This window comes from Carcharodon carcharias (genome assembly GCF_017639515.1).
Source record: "Carcharodon carcharias isolate sCarCar2 chromosome 35 unlocalized genomic scaffold, sCarCar2.pri SUPER_35_unloc_6, whole genome shotgun sequence".
NCBI classification, from domain to species: domain Eukaryota; kingdom Metazoa; phylum Chordata; class Chondrichthyes; order Lamniformes; family Lamnidae; genus Carcharodon; species Carcharodon carcharias.
The window spans coordinates 1,151,582-1,164,161 of NW_024470722.1; the positions used below are offsets into that span (position 1 = coordinate 1,151,582).

Sequence of the window (12,580 nt, forward strand, 5' to 3'; positions counted from 1 at the left end):
CCCGAACCCTGCACTCTCCCCCCCCACCCCTCACCAACCCCCCCGAACCCTGCACTCTTCCCCCCGACCCCTCACCAACCCCCCGAACCCTGCACTCTTCCCCCCCGACCCCTCACCAACCCCTCCGAACCCTGCACTCTCCCCCCGACCCCCCCCGCACTCTCCCCCCGACCCCCCCCGCACTCTCCCCCGACCCCCCCGCACTCTCCCCCCGACCCCCCCGCACTCTTGGTACTCGCAGTCGGACACTAACCTCCCACACGATGACCAGCTCGTTCCGCTTACCACCACCTCCACTCACACTGGCCGGGGGAATCGAGGGGACTGGCGGAGGAGGGGGTGTTGGGAGAGGTGGGGGTGTGGGGTGGAGGGGGAGGGGGTGGAGGGGTTTGGGGGAGGGGAGGAGGGGCAGTGGGTGAGGGGGTAGGGGAGGGTGAGGAGGGGGAGGGGAGGAGGGGATGAGGGGAGGAGGGGGTGAGGGGAGGAGGGGGAGGGGGAGTAGGGGGTAGGGGAGGGGGTGGGGAGGAGGGGGTGGGGTGGAGGGGGTAGGGGGAGGGGGTAGGGGGAAGGGGTGGGGAGGAGGGGGTAGGTGGAGGGTGAGGGGGAGGGGGTAGGTGGGAGGGGGAGGTGGGGGGGAGGAGGGGGTAGGGGGAGGGGTGGGGGCGGAGGGGGTAGGGGGAGGGGGTAGGGGAGGGGTAGGTGGAGGGGGTAGGGGGTAGGGGAGGGGGTAGGGGAGGGGGGTAGGTGGAGGGGGTAGGGGGGTAGGTGGAGGGGGTAGGGGGTAGGGGGGAGGGGGGTAGGGGGATGGGAGGGAGGGGGAGGGGAGGGGGTAGGGGGTAGGGGGGGAGGGGAAGAGGAGAGAGGGAGACACTGATCAGCTTTGGGAAATTCTCACCTGCTCCAGGCTGGGGAGCAGAAACTGTCCGAAGCTTCGAGCCTGTAAAATACAGACAGACCCCAGGACGCAGACAACACCCCCTCCCCCACCCCCACCCCCTCCCCCACCCCCTCCCCCACCCCCCACCCCCTCCCCCACCCCCCCACCCCCTCCCCCTCCCCCACCCCCCACCCCCACCCCCCACCCCCTCCCCCACCCCCTCCCACACCCCCACCCCCTCCCCCACCCCCTCCCACACCCCCACCCCCCTCCCCCACCCCCCACCCCCTCACCCCCACCCCCACCCCCACCCCCTCCCCCACCCCCTCCCCCTCCACAACCCCCACCCCCACCCCCTCCCCCACCCCCTCCCCCACCCCCACCCCCACCCCCACCCCCACCCCCTCCCCCCACCCCCTCCCCCACTCCCACCCCCACCCCCTCCCCCACCCCCTCCCCCTCCACAACACCCACCCCCTCCCCCACCCCCACCCCCTCCACAACACCCACCCCCACCCCCACCCCCACCCCCTCCCCCACCCCCTCCCCCTCCCCCACCCCCTCCCCCATCCCCTCTCACCTCCCCCACCCCCACCCCCAGCGCCTCCACAACACCCACCCCCACCCCCACCCTCACCCCCACCCCCTCCCCCACCTCCTCCCCCACCCCCTCCCCCACCCCCACCCCCTCCCCCACCCCCACCCCCCCACCCCCTCCCCCACCCCCACCCTCACCCCCAACCCCACCCCCTCCCCCACCCCCACTCCCTCCCCCACCCCCACCCCCCTCCACTACCCCCACCCCCAACCCCACCCCCTCCACTACCCCCACCCCCACCCCCACCCCCCTCCACTACCCCCACCCCCACCCCCCTCCACTACCCCCACCCCCACCCCCACCCCCCTCCCCTCTCACCTCCCCCTCCCCCTCCCCCACCCCCACTCACCTCCCCCACCCCCTCCCCCACCCCCTCCCCCACCCCCTCCCCACTCCCCCCCCTCCCCCACTCCCCCTCCCCCACCCCCTCCCCCACCCCCTCCCCACTCCCCCCTCCGACCCTCTTTCAACAGTGGCCATGGGATCTCTGACACCCTCCAGAGAGGGCAGACAGAGCCTGGGTTTAATGTCTCATCCCGAAAGACAGCATCTGCAACAGTGCGGCACTCCCTCAGTACCGACCCTCCGACAGTGCGGCGCTCCCTCAGCACTGACCCTCCGACAGTGCGGCGCTCCCTCAGCACTGACCCTCCGACAGTGCGGCGCTCCCTCAGCACTGACCCTCCGACAGCGCGGCGCTCCCTCAGCACTGACCCTCCGACAGTGCGGCGCTCCCTCAGCACTGACCCTCCGACAGTGCGGCGCTCCCTCAGCACTGACCCTCCGACAGTGCGGCGCTCCCTCAGCACTGACCCTCTCACAGTGCGGCGCTCCCTCAGTACTGACCCTCCGACAGCGCGGCTCTCCCTCAGCACTGACCCTCTCACAGTGCGGCGCTCCCTCAGCACTGACCCTCCCACAGTGCGGCGCTCCCTCAGCACTGACCCTCCGACAGTGCGGCGCTCCCTCAGCACTGACCCTCTCACAGTGCGGCGCTCCCTCAGTACTGACCCTCCGACAGCGCGGCTCTCCCTCAGCACTGACCCTCTCACAGTGCGGCGCTCCCTCAGCACTGACCCTCCCACAGTGCGGCGCTCCCTCAGCACTGACCCTCCCACAGTGCGGCGCTCCCTCAGCACTGACCCTCCGACAGCGCGGCGCTCCCTCAGCACTGACCCTCCGACAGTGCGGGGCTCCCTCAACAATGACCCTCCGACAGTGCGGCACTCCCTCAGCACTGACCCTCCCACAGTGCGGCGCTCCCTCAGCACTGACCCTCCGACAGTGCGGGGCTCCCTCAACAATGACCCTCCGACAGTGCGGCACTCCCTCAGCACTGACCCTCCAACAGTGCGGCGCTCCCTCAGCACTGACCCTCCTACAGTGCGGCTCTCCCTCAGCACTGACCCTCCGACAGTGCGGCGCTCCCTCAGCGCTGACCCTCCGACAGTGCGGCGCTCCCTCAGCACTGACCCTCTCACAGTGCAGCACTCCCTCAGCACTGACCCTCTCACAGTGCGGCTCTCCCTCAGCACTGACCCTCTCACAGTGCGGCGCTCCCTCAGCACTGACCCTCCCACAGTGCGGCGCTCCCTCAGCACTGACCCTCTCACAGTGCGGCGCTCCCTCAGCACTGACCCTCTCACAGTGCGGCGCTCCCTCAGCACTGACCCTCCCACAGTGCGGCGCTCCCTCAGCACTGACCCTCCCACAGTGCGGCGCTCCCTCAGCACTGACCCTCCGACAGTGCGGGGCTCCCTCAACAATGACCCTCCGACAGTGCGGCACTCCCTCAGCACTGACCCTCCCACAGTGCGGCGCTCCCTCAGCACTGACCCTCCGACAGTGCGGGGCTCCCTCAACAATGACCCTCCGACAGTGCGGCACTCCCTCAGCACTGACCCTCCAACAGTGCGGCGCTCCCTCAGCACTGACCCTCCCACAGTGCGGCGCTCCCTCAGCACTGACCCTCCGACAGCGCGGCGCTCCCTCAGCACTGACCCTCCCACAGCGCGGCGCTCCCTCAGCACTGACCCTCCGACAGCGCGGCGCTCCCTCAGCACTGACCCTCCGACAGTGCGGCACTCCCTCAGCGCTGACCCTCTGACAGTGCGGCACTCCCTCAGCACTGACCCTCCGACAGTGCGGCGCTCCCTCAGCACTGACCCTCCCACAGTGCGGCACTCCCTCAGCACTGACCCTCCGACAGTGCGGCGCTCCCTCAGCACTGACCCTCCGACAGTGCGGCGCTCCCTCAGCACTGACCCTCCCACAGTGCGGCGCTCCCTCAGCACTGACCCTCCGACAGTGCGGCGCTCCCTCAGCACTGACCCTCCGACAGTGCGGCACTCCCTCAGCACTGACCCTCCGACAGTGCGGCGCTCCCTCAGCACTGACCCTCCGACAGTGCGGCGCTCCCTCAGTACTGACCCTCCGACAGTGCGGCTCTCCCTCAGCACGAACCCACCGACAGTGCGGCTCTCCCTCAGCGCTGACCCTCCGACAGTGCGGCACTCCCTCAGCACTGACCCTCCGACAGTGCGGCTCTCCCTCAGCACTGACCCTCCGACAGCGCGGCGCTCCCTCAGCACTGACCCTCCGACAGTGCGGCTCTCCCTCAGCACTGACCCTCCGACAGCGCGGCGCTCCCTCAGTACTGACCCTCCGACAGTGCGGCTCTCCCTCAGCACGAACCCACCGACAGTGCGGCTCTCCCTCAGCACTGACCCTCCGACAGCGCGGCACTCCCTCAGCACTGACCCTCCGACAGTGCGGCTCTCCCTCAGCACTGACCCTCCTGTCCCACGTTCTGGAGCTCGAGGGTCTGGAGTCACTTCCTGAATCTGAACATTCAGCCCATGGACCCAGATTGGGATAAGATTCTGTGGGTTTACCCACCCCGACTGTCTGATCCCGCGAGCAGCGTCTGAAATCTCCGGAATAAACTCCACCTACTGGCTTCCTGTGTCCTGACCTTGTGAGACGGGCGACTCGGGTCTCCAGTTCCAATCTGATTAGTCGCAACCACGCGAAACTCATACTCGATCCAAGGATTTAAGTCGATGGCTCTCGCTGACTCCAAGTCTCCAGTGATTGGATCAGGTACTGTCAGGGAAACAAATCAATCATCGCCCATTAACCCCCATCGTCACTGAACTGAATCCCTACCTACCCATCCCTCCGCAGTCCCTCAATCACTACCTACCCATCCCTCCACAGTCCCTCAATCACTATCGACCCATCCCTCCGCAGTCCCTCAATCACTAATGACATATCCCTTCACAGTCCCTCAATCACTACCTACCCATCCCTCCACAGTCCCTCAATCACTACCTACCCATCCCTCCACAGTCCCTCAATCACTACCTACCCATCCCTCCGCAGTCCCTCAATCACTAATGACATATCCCTCCACAGTCCCTCAATCACTATCGACCCATCCCTCCGCAGTCCCTCAATCACTAATGACATATCCCTCCACAGTCCCTCAATCACTACCTACCCATCCCTCCACAGTCCCTCAATCACTACCTACCCATCCCTCCACAGTCCCTCAATCACTATCGACCCATCCCTCCGCAGTCCCTCAATCACTATCGACGCATCCCTCCGCAGTCCCTCAATCACTACCGACCCATCCCTCCACAGTCCCTCAATCACTACCTACCCATCCCTCCACAGTCCCTCAATCACTAATGACATATCCCTTCACAGTCCCTCAATCACTACCTACCCATCCCTCCACAGTCCCTCAATCACTACATACCCAACCCTCCACAGTCCCTCAATCACTACCGATCCATCCCTCCACAGTCCCTCAATCACTACCGACCCATCCCAGGACAGTCCCTCAATCACTACCGACCCATCCCTCCACAGTCCCTCAATCACTACCGATCCATCCCTCCACAGTCCCTCAATCACTACCGACCCATCCCAGGACAGTCCCTCAATCACTACCGACCCATCCCTCCACAGTCCCTCAATACCTACCAACCAATCCCTCCACAGTCCCTCAATCACTACCGACCCATCCCAGGACAGTCCCTCAATCACTACCGACCCATCCCTCCACAGTCCCTCAATACCTACCAACCAATCCCTCCACAGTCCCTCAATCACTACCAACCCATCCCTCCACAGTCCCTCAATCACTACCGATCCATCCCTCCACAGTCCCTCAATCACTACCGACCCATCCCAGGACAGTCCCTCAATCACTACCGACCCATCCCTCCACAGTCCCTCAATCACTACCGATCCATCCCTCCACAGTCCCTCAATCACTACCGACCCATCCCAGGACAGTCCCTCAATCACTACCGACCCATCCCTCCACAGTCCCTCAATCACTACCGATCCATCCCTCCACAGTCCCTCAATCACTACCGACCCATCCCTCCACAGTCCCTCAATACCTACCAACCAATCCCTCCACAGTCCCTCAATCATTACCAACCCATCCCTCCGCAGTCCCTCAATCACTACCGACCCATCCCTCCACAGTCCCTCAATCACCACCTACCTATCCCTCCACAGTCCGTCAATCACTATCTACCCATCCCTCCACAGTCCCTCAATCAGTACCTACCCATCCCTCCACAGTCACTCAATCACTACCTACCCATCGCTCCAAAGTCCCTCAATTGCTACCTACCCATACCTCCACAGTCCCTCAATCACTACCCACCCATCCCTCCACAGTCCCTCAATCACTACCAACCCATACCTCCACAGTCACTCAATCACTACCGACCCATCCCTCCACAGTCCCTCAATTACTACCTACCCATCCCTCCACATTCCATCAATCACTACCTACCCATCCCTCCACAGTCCCTGAATCACTTTCTACCATCCCTCCACAGTCCCTCAATCACTACCTACCCAACATTCCACAGTCGTTCAATCACTACCTACCCATCCCTCCACAGGCCGTCAATCACTACCTACCCAACACTCCACAGTCCATCAATCCCTACCTATCCATCCCTCCACTGTCCCTCAATCACTACCTACCCATCCCTCCACAATCACTCAATCACTACCGACACATCCCTCCACAGTCCCTCAATCACTACCTACCTGTCCCTCCACAGTCAATCAATCACAACCGACACATCCCTCCACAGTCCCTCAATCATTACAGACCCATCCCTACACAGTCCCTCAATCACTACCTACCCATCCCTCCACAGACTCACAATCACTACCTACCCATCCCTCCACAGTCCCTTAATCACTACCAACCCATCCCTCCGCAATCCCCCAATCACTACCTACACATCACACCAAAGTCCCTCAATCACTACCGACCCATCCCTCCACAGTCGCTTAATAACTACCTACCCATCCCTCCACAGTCCCTCAATCACTACCCACCCATCCCTCCACAGTCCCTCAATCACTACCTACCCATCGCTCCAAAGACCCTCAATCACTACCCACCCATCGCTCCACAGTCCCTCAATCACTACCCACCAATCCCTCCCCAGCCCCTCAATCACTACCGACCCATCCCTCCACGGTCCCACAATCACTACCGACTAAGCCCTCCACAGTCCCTCAATCACTACCTACCCATCGCTCCGCAGTACCTAAATCACTACCAACCCATCCCTCTGCAATCCCTCAATCACTACCTGCACATCCCTCCACAGTCCCTCAATCACTTCCTACCCATCCCTCCACAGTCAGTCAATCACTACCCACCAATCCCTCCCCAGCCCCTCAATCACTACCGACCCATCCCTCCACTGTCCCACAATCACTACCGACCCACACTCCACAGTCCCTCAATCACTATCTACCCATCCTTCCACAATCCTTCAATCTTTACCTACCCATCACTCCACAGTCCATCAATTACTACTGACACATCCCTCCACAGTCCCTCAATCACTACCTACGCATCCCTCCACAGTCCCTCAATCACTAACGACACATGCCTCCACAGTCCCTCAATCACTACCTACCCATCGCTCCTCAGACCATCAATCACTACCTACCCATCCCTCCAGAGTCCCTTAATCACGACCTACCCATCCCTCCACAGTCCCTCAATCACTTCCGACCCATCCCTCCAGAGTCCCTCAATCACTACCGACTCATCCCTCCACAGTCCCATAATCACTACCTAACCATCCCTCCACAGTCCCTCAATCACTACCGAAGCATCCCTCCACAATCCCTCAATCACTACCTACCCATCCCTCCACAGTCCCTCAGTCATTACCTACCCATCACTCCAATGACCCTCAATCACTACCTACCCATCACTCCAACGACCCTCAATCACTACCTACCCATCCCTCCACAGTCCCTTAATCACTACCTAACCATCGCTCCACAGACCCGCAATCCCTACCTTCCCATCCCTCCACAATCCCTCAATCACTTCCTACCCATCCCTCCACAGTCCCTCAATCACTACTGACCCATCCTTAAACAATCCTTCAATCACTAACTACCCATCCCTCCACAGTCCCTCAATCACTACCGACCAATCCCTCCACAGTCCCTCAATCACTACCTACCCATCGCTCCACAATCCTTCAATCACTACCTACACATCCCTCCACAGTCCCTCAATCATTACCTACCAATCCCTCCACAATCCCTTAATCACTACCTACCCATCCCTCCACAGTCCCTCAATCACTTCCTACCATCCCTACACAATCCCTCAATCACTACCTACCCATCCCTCCACAGTCCCTCAGTCACTACCTACCCATCCCTCCACAGTCACTCAAACACTACCTACCCATCCCTCCACAGTCCCTCAATCACTACCTACCCATCCCTCCACAGTCCCTCAATCACTACCTATGCATCACTCCACAGTCCCTCAATCACTACCTGCCCATCCCTCCACAGTCCCTCAATCACTACCTACCCATCGCTCCACTGTCCCACAATCACTAACTACCCATCCCTCCACAGTCCCTCAATCACTACCCATCAATCCCTCCACAGTCCTTCAATCACTACCGACCCATCCGTCCACAGTCCCTCAATCACTAGCGACATATCCCTCCACAGTCCCTCAATCACTACCTACCCATCCCTCCAAAGTCCCTCAATAACTACCCACTCATCCCAACACAGTCCCCCAATTACTACCTACCTATCCCTCGCCAATTCCTCAATCACTGCCGACACATCCCTACACAGTCCCTCAATCACTAGCTACCCATCCCTCCACAGTCCCTTAATCACTACCTACCCATCCCTCCACAGTCCCTCAATCACTACCGACCCATCCCTCCACAGTCCCTCAATCACTACCGACCCATCCCTCCACAGCCCCTCAATCGCTATCCAGACATTCCTCCACAATCCCTCAATCACTACCTACCAATCCCTCCACAGACCGTCAATCACTACCTAACCATCCCTCAAAAAGTCCCTCAATCACTACCGATGCATCCCTCCACAATCCCTCAATAACTACCTACCCATCCCTCCACAGTCCCACAGTCACTACCAACCCATCCCTCCACAGTCCCTCAATCACAAAATACTCATCCCTCCACAGTCCCTCAATCACTTCCTAACCATCCCTCAACAGTCCCTCAATCACTACCGATGCATCCCTCCACAATCCCTCAATCACTACCTACCCATCCCTCCACAGTCCCTCAATCACTACCTAGCCAACCCTCCACAGTCCCCCAATCACTACCTACCTGTGCCTCCACAGTCCCTCAATCACTACCTATTCATCCCTCCACAGTCCCTCAATCACTACCTACACATCCCTCCAAAGTCCCTCAATAACTACCCACCCATCCCAACACAGTCCCCCAATCACTACCTACCTCTCCCTCCCCAATTCCTCAATCACTACCTACCCATCCCTCCACAGTCCCTCAATCACTACCGACCCATCCCTCCACAGTCCCTAAACCACTACCTACCCATCCCTCCACAGTCCCTCAATCACTACTGACCCATCCCTCCACAGTCCCTCAATCACTACCGACCCATCCCTCCACAGTCCCTCAATCACTACCGAACCATCCCTCCACGGCCCCTCAATCACTATCCAGACATTCCTCCACAATCCCTCAATCACTACCTACCAATCCCTCCACAGACCGTCAATCACTACCTAACCATCCCTCAAAAAGTCCCTCAATCACTACCGATGCATCCCTCCACAATCCCTCAATAACTACCTACCCATCCCTCCACAGTCCCACAGTCACTACCAACCCATCCCTCTACAGTTCCTCAATCACAAAATACTCATCCCTCCACAGTCCCTCAATCACTACCGATGCATCCCTCCACAATCCCTCAATCACTACCTACCCATCCCTCCACAGTCCCTCAATCACTACCTATCCAACCCTCCACAGTCCCCCAATCACTACCTACCTGTGCCTCCACAGTCCCTCAATCACTACCTACTCATCCCTGCACAGTCCTTTAATCACTACCTACCCATCCCTCCACAGTCCCTCTATCGCTACCTAACAATTCCTCCACAGTCCATTAATCACTACCTACCCTCCCTCCACAGTCCCGCAATCCCTACCTTCCCATCCCTCCACAATCCCTCAATCACTTCGTACCCATCAGTCCACAGTCCCTCAATCACTACTGACCCATCTTTCCACAATCCCTCAATCACTACCTACCCATCCCTCCACAATCCCTCAATAACTACCGACACATCCCTCCACAGTCCCTCAATCACTACCTACCAACCCTCCACAGTCCCTCAATCACTACCTACCAATCCCTCCACAATCACTCAATCACTACCTACCCATCCCTCCAAAGTCCCTCAATCACTACCTACCCATCCCACCACAGTCCCTCCATCACTAGCTACCCATCCCTCAACAGTCCCTTAATCACTACCTACCCAACCCACCGCAGTCCCTCAATCACTATCTTCCAATCCCTCCACAGTCCCGCAATCCCGACCTTCCCATCCCTCCACAATCCCTCAATCACTTCCTACCCATCCCTCCACAATCCCTCAATCACTACCTACTCATCCCTCCACAATCTCTCAATCACGACCGACACATCCCTCCACAGTCCCTCAATCACTACCTACCCATCCCTCCACAGTCCCTCAATCACTAACGACACACTCCTCCACAGTCCCTCAATCACTACCTATCCATGTTTCCACAGACCCTCAATCACTACCGACACATCCCTACACAGTCCCTCAATCACTACCTACCCATCCCTCCACAGTCCCTCAAACACTACCGACCCATCCATCCACAGTCCCTCAATCACTACTGACCCGTCCCTCCACATTCCCTCAATCACTATTCAGCCATTCCTCCACAATCCCTCAATCACTACCTACCAATCCCTCCACAGACCCTCAATCACTACCTACCAATCCCTTCACAGTCCCTCAATCACTACCTACCCATCACTCCACAGTCCCTCAATCACTACCGACTCATCCCTCCTCAGTCCATCAATCACTACCTAACCATCCCTCCACTGTCCCTCAATCACTACCGACACAGCCCTCCACAGTCCCTCAAACACTTCCTACACATCCCTCCAAAGTCCCTCAATCACTACCTACACATCCCTCCACAGTCCCTCAATCACTACCGACCCATCCCTACACAGTCCCTCAATCACTATCCAGCCATTCCTCCACAATCCCTCAATAACTACCCACCCATCCCTACACAGTCCCTCAATCACTACCTACCTATCCCTCCACAATCCCTCAATCACTACCTACCAATCCCTCCACAGTCCCTCAATCACTACCTACCCATCACTCCACAGTCCCTCAATCACTACCGACTCATCCCTCCTCAGTCCATCAATCACTACCTAACCATCCCTCCACTGTCCCTCAATCACTACTGACACAGCCCTCCACAGTCCCTCAAACACTTCATACCCATCCCTCCAAAGTCCCTCAATCACTACCTACCCATCCCTCCACAGTCCCTCAATCACTACCGACCCATCCCTACACAGTCGCTCAATCACTATCCAGCCATTCCTCCACAATCCCTCAATAACTACCCACCCATCCCTACACAGTCCCTCAATCACTACCTACCTATCCCTCCACAGTCCCTCAATCACTACCGACCCATCACTCCACAGTCCCTCAGACACTTCCTACCAATCCCTCCACAGTCCCTCAATCACTACCTACCAACCCTCCACAGTCCCTCAATCACTACCTACCAATCCCTCCACAGTCCCTTAATCACTACCTACCCACCCCTTCACAGTCCCTCAATCACTACCCACCTATCCATCCACAGTCCCTCAATCACTACATACCCATCCCTCCTCGGTCCCTCAATCACTACATACCCAACCCTCCACTTTCCCTCAATCACTACCTACCCATCCCTCCACAGTCCCTCAATCACTACCGACCCATCCGTCCACTATCCCTCAATATTTACCGACACATCCCTCCACAATCCCTCAATGACTACCTACCCATCCCTCCACAATCCCTCAATTACTACCGACACATCCCTCCACAGTCCCTCAAACACTACCTACCCATCCCTCCACAGTCCTTCAATCACTACCTACCCATCCCTCCACAGTCCCTCAATCATTACCTTCCCATCCCTGCACAGTCCCTCAATCACTACCGACCCATCCCTCCACAGTCCCTCAATCACTACCGACCCATCCCTCCACAGCCCCTCAATAACTATCCAGCCATTCCTCCACAATCCCTCAATCACTACCTACCCATCCCTCCACAGACCGTCAATCACTACCTAACCATCCCTCAACAAGTCCCTCAATCACTACCGATGCATCCCTACACAATCCCTCAATCACTACCTACCCATCCCTCCACAGTCCCACAGTCACTACCAACCCATCCCTCCACAGTCCCTCAATCACAAAATACTCATCCCTCCACAGTCCCTCAATCACTATCTAACCATCCCTCCACAGTCCCTCAATCAATACCGATGCATCCCTCCACAATCCCTCAATCACTACCTACCCATCCCTCCACAGTCCCTCAGTCACTACCAACCCATCCCTCCACAGTCCCACAATCACTACCTACCCATCCCTCCGCAGTCCCTCAATCACTACATATCCAACCCTCCACAGTC

The 12,580-nt window shown here is 58.8% G+C and overlaps 1 protein-coding gene across 1 annotated transcript in view; it reads right to left on the reverse strand.

Annotated features, from left to right (window-relative positions):
• The window catches only part of LOC121274265 (contactin-5-like), a gene marked incomplete at its 5' end in the record, with an annotated part of 77,956 nt that overhangs the window by 8,090 nt on the left and 57,286 nt on the right, over positions 1–12,580 (reverse strand). The window contains 2 exons of the mRNA XM_041181476.1: positions 254–324; positions 4,431–4,580. Of these exons, the coding sequence (XP_041037410.1) occupies positions 254–324; positions 4,431–4,580 (221 nt within the window). The remainder of the gene's footprint in view (positions 1–253; positions 325–4,430; positions 4,581–12,580) is intronic.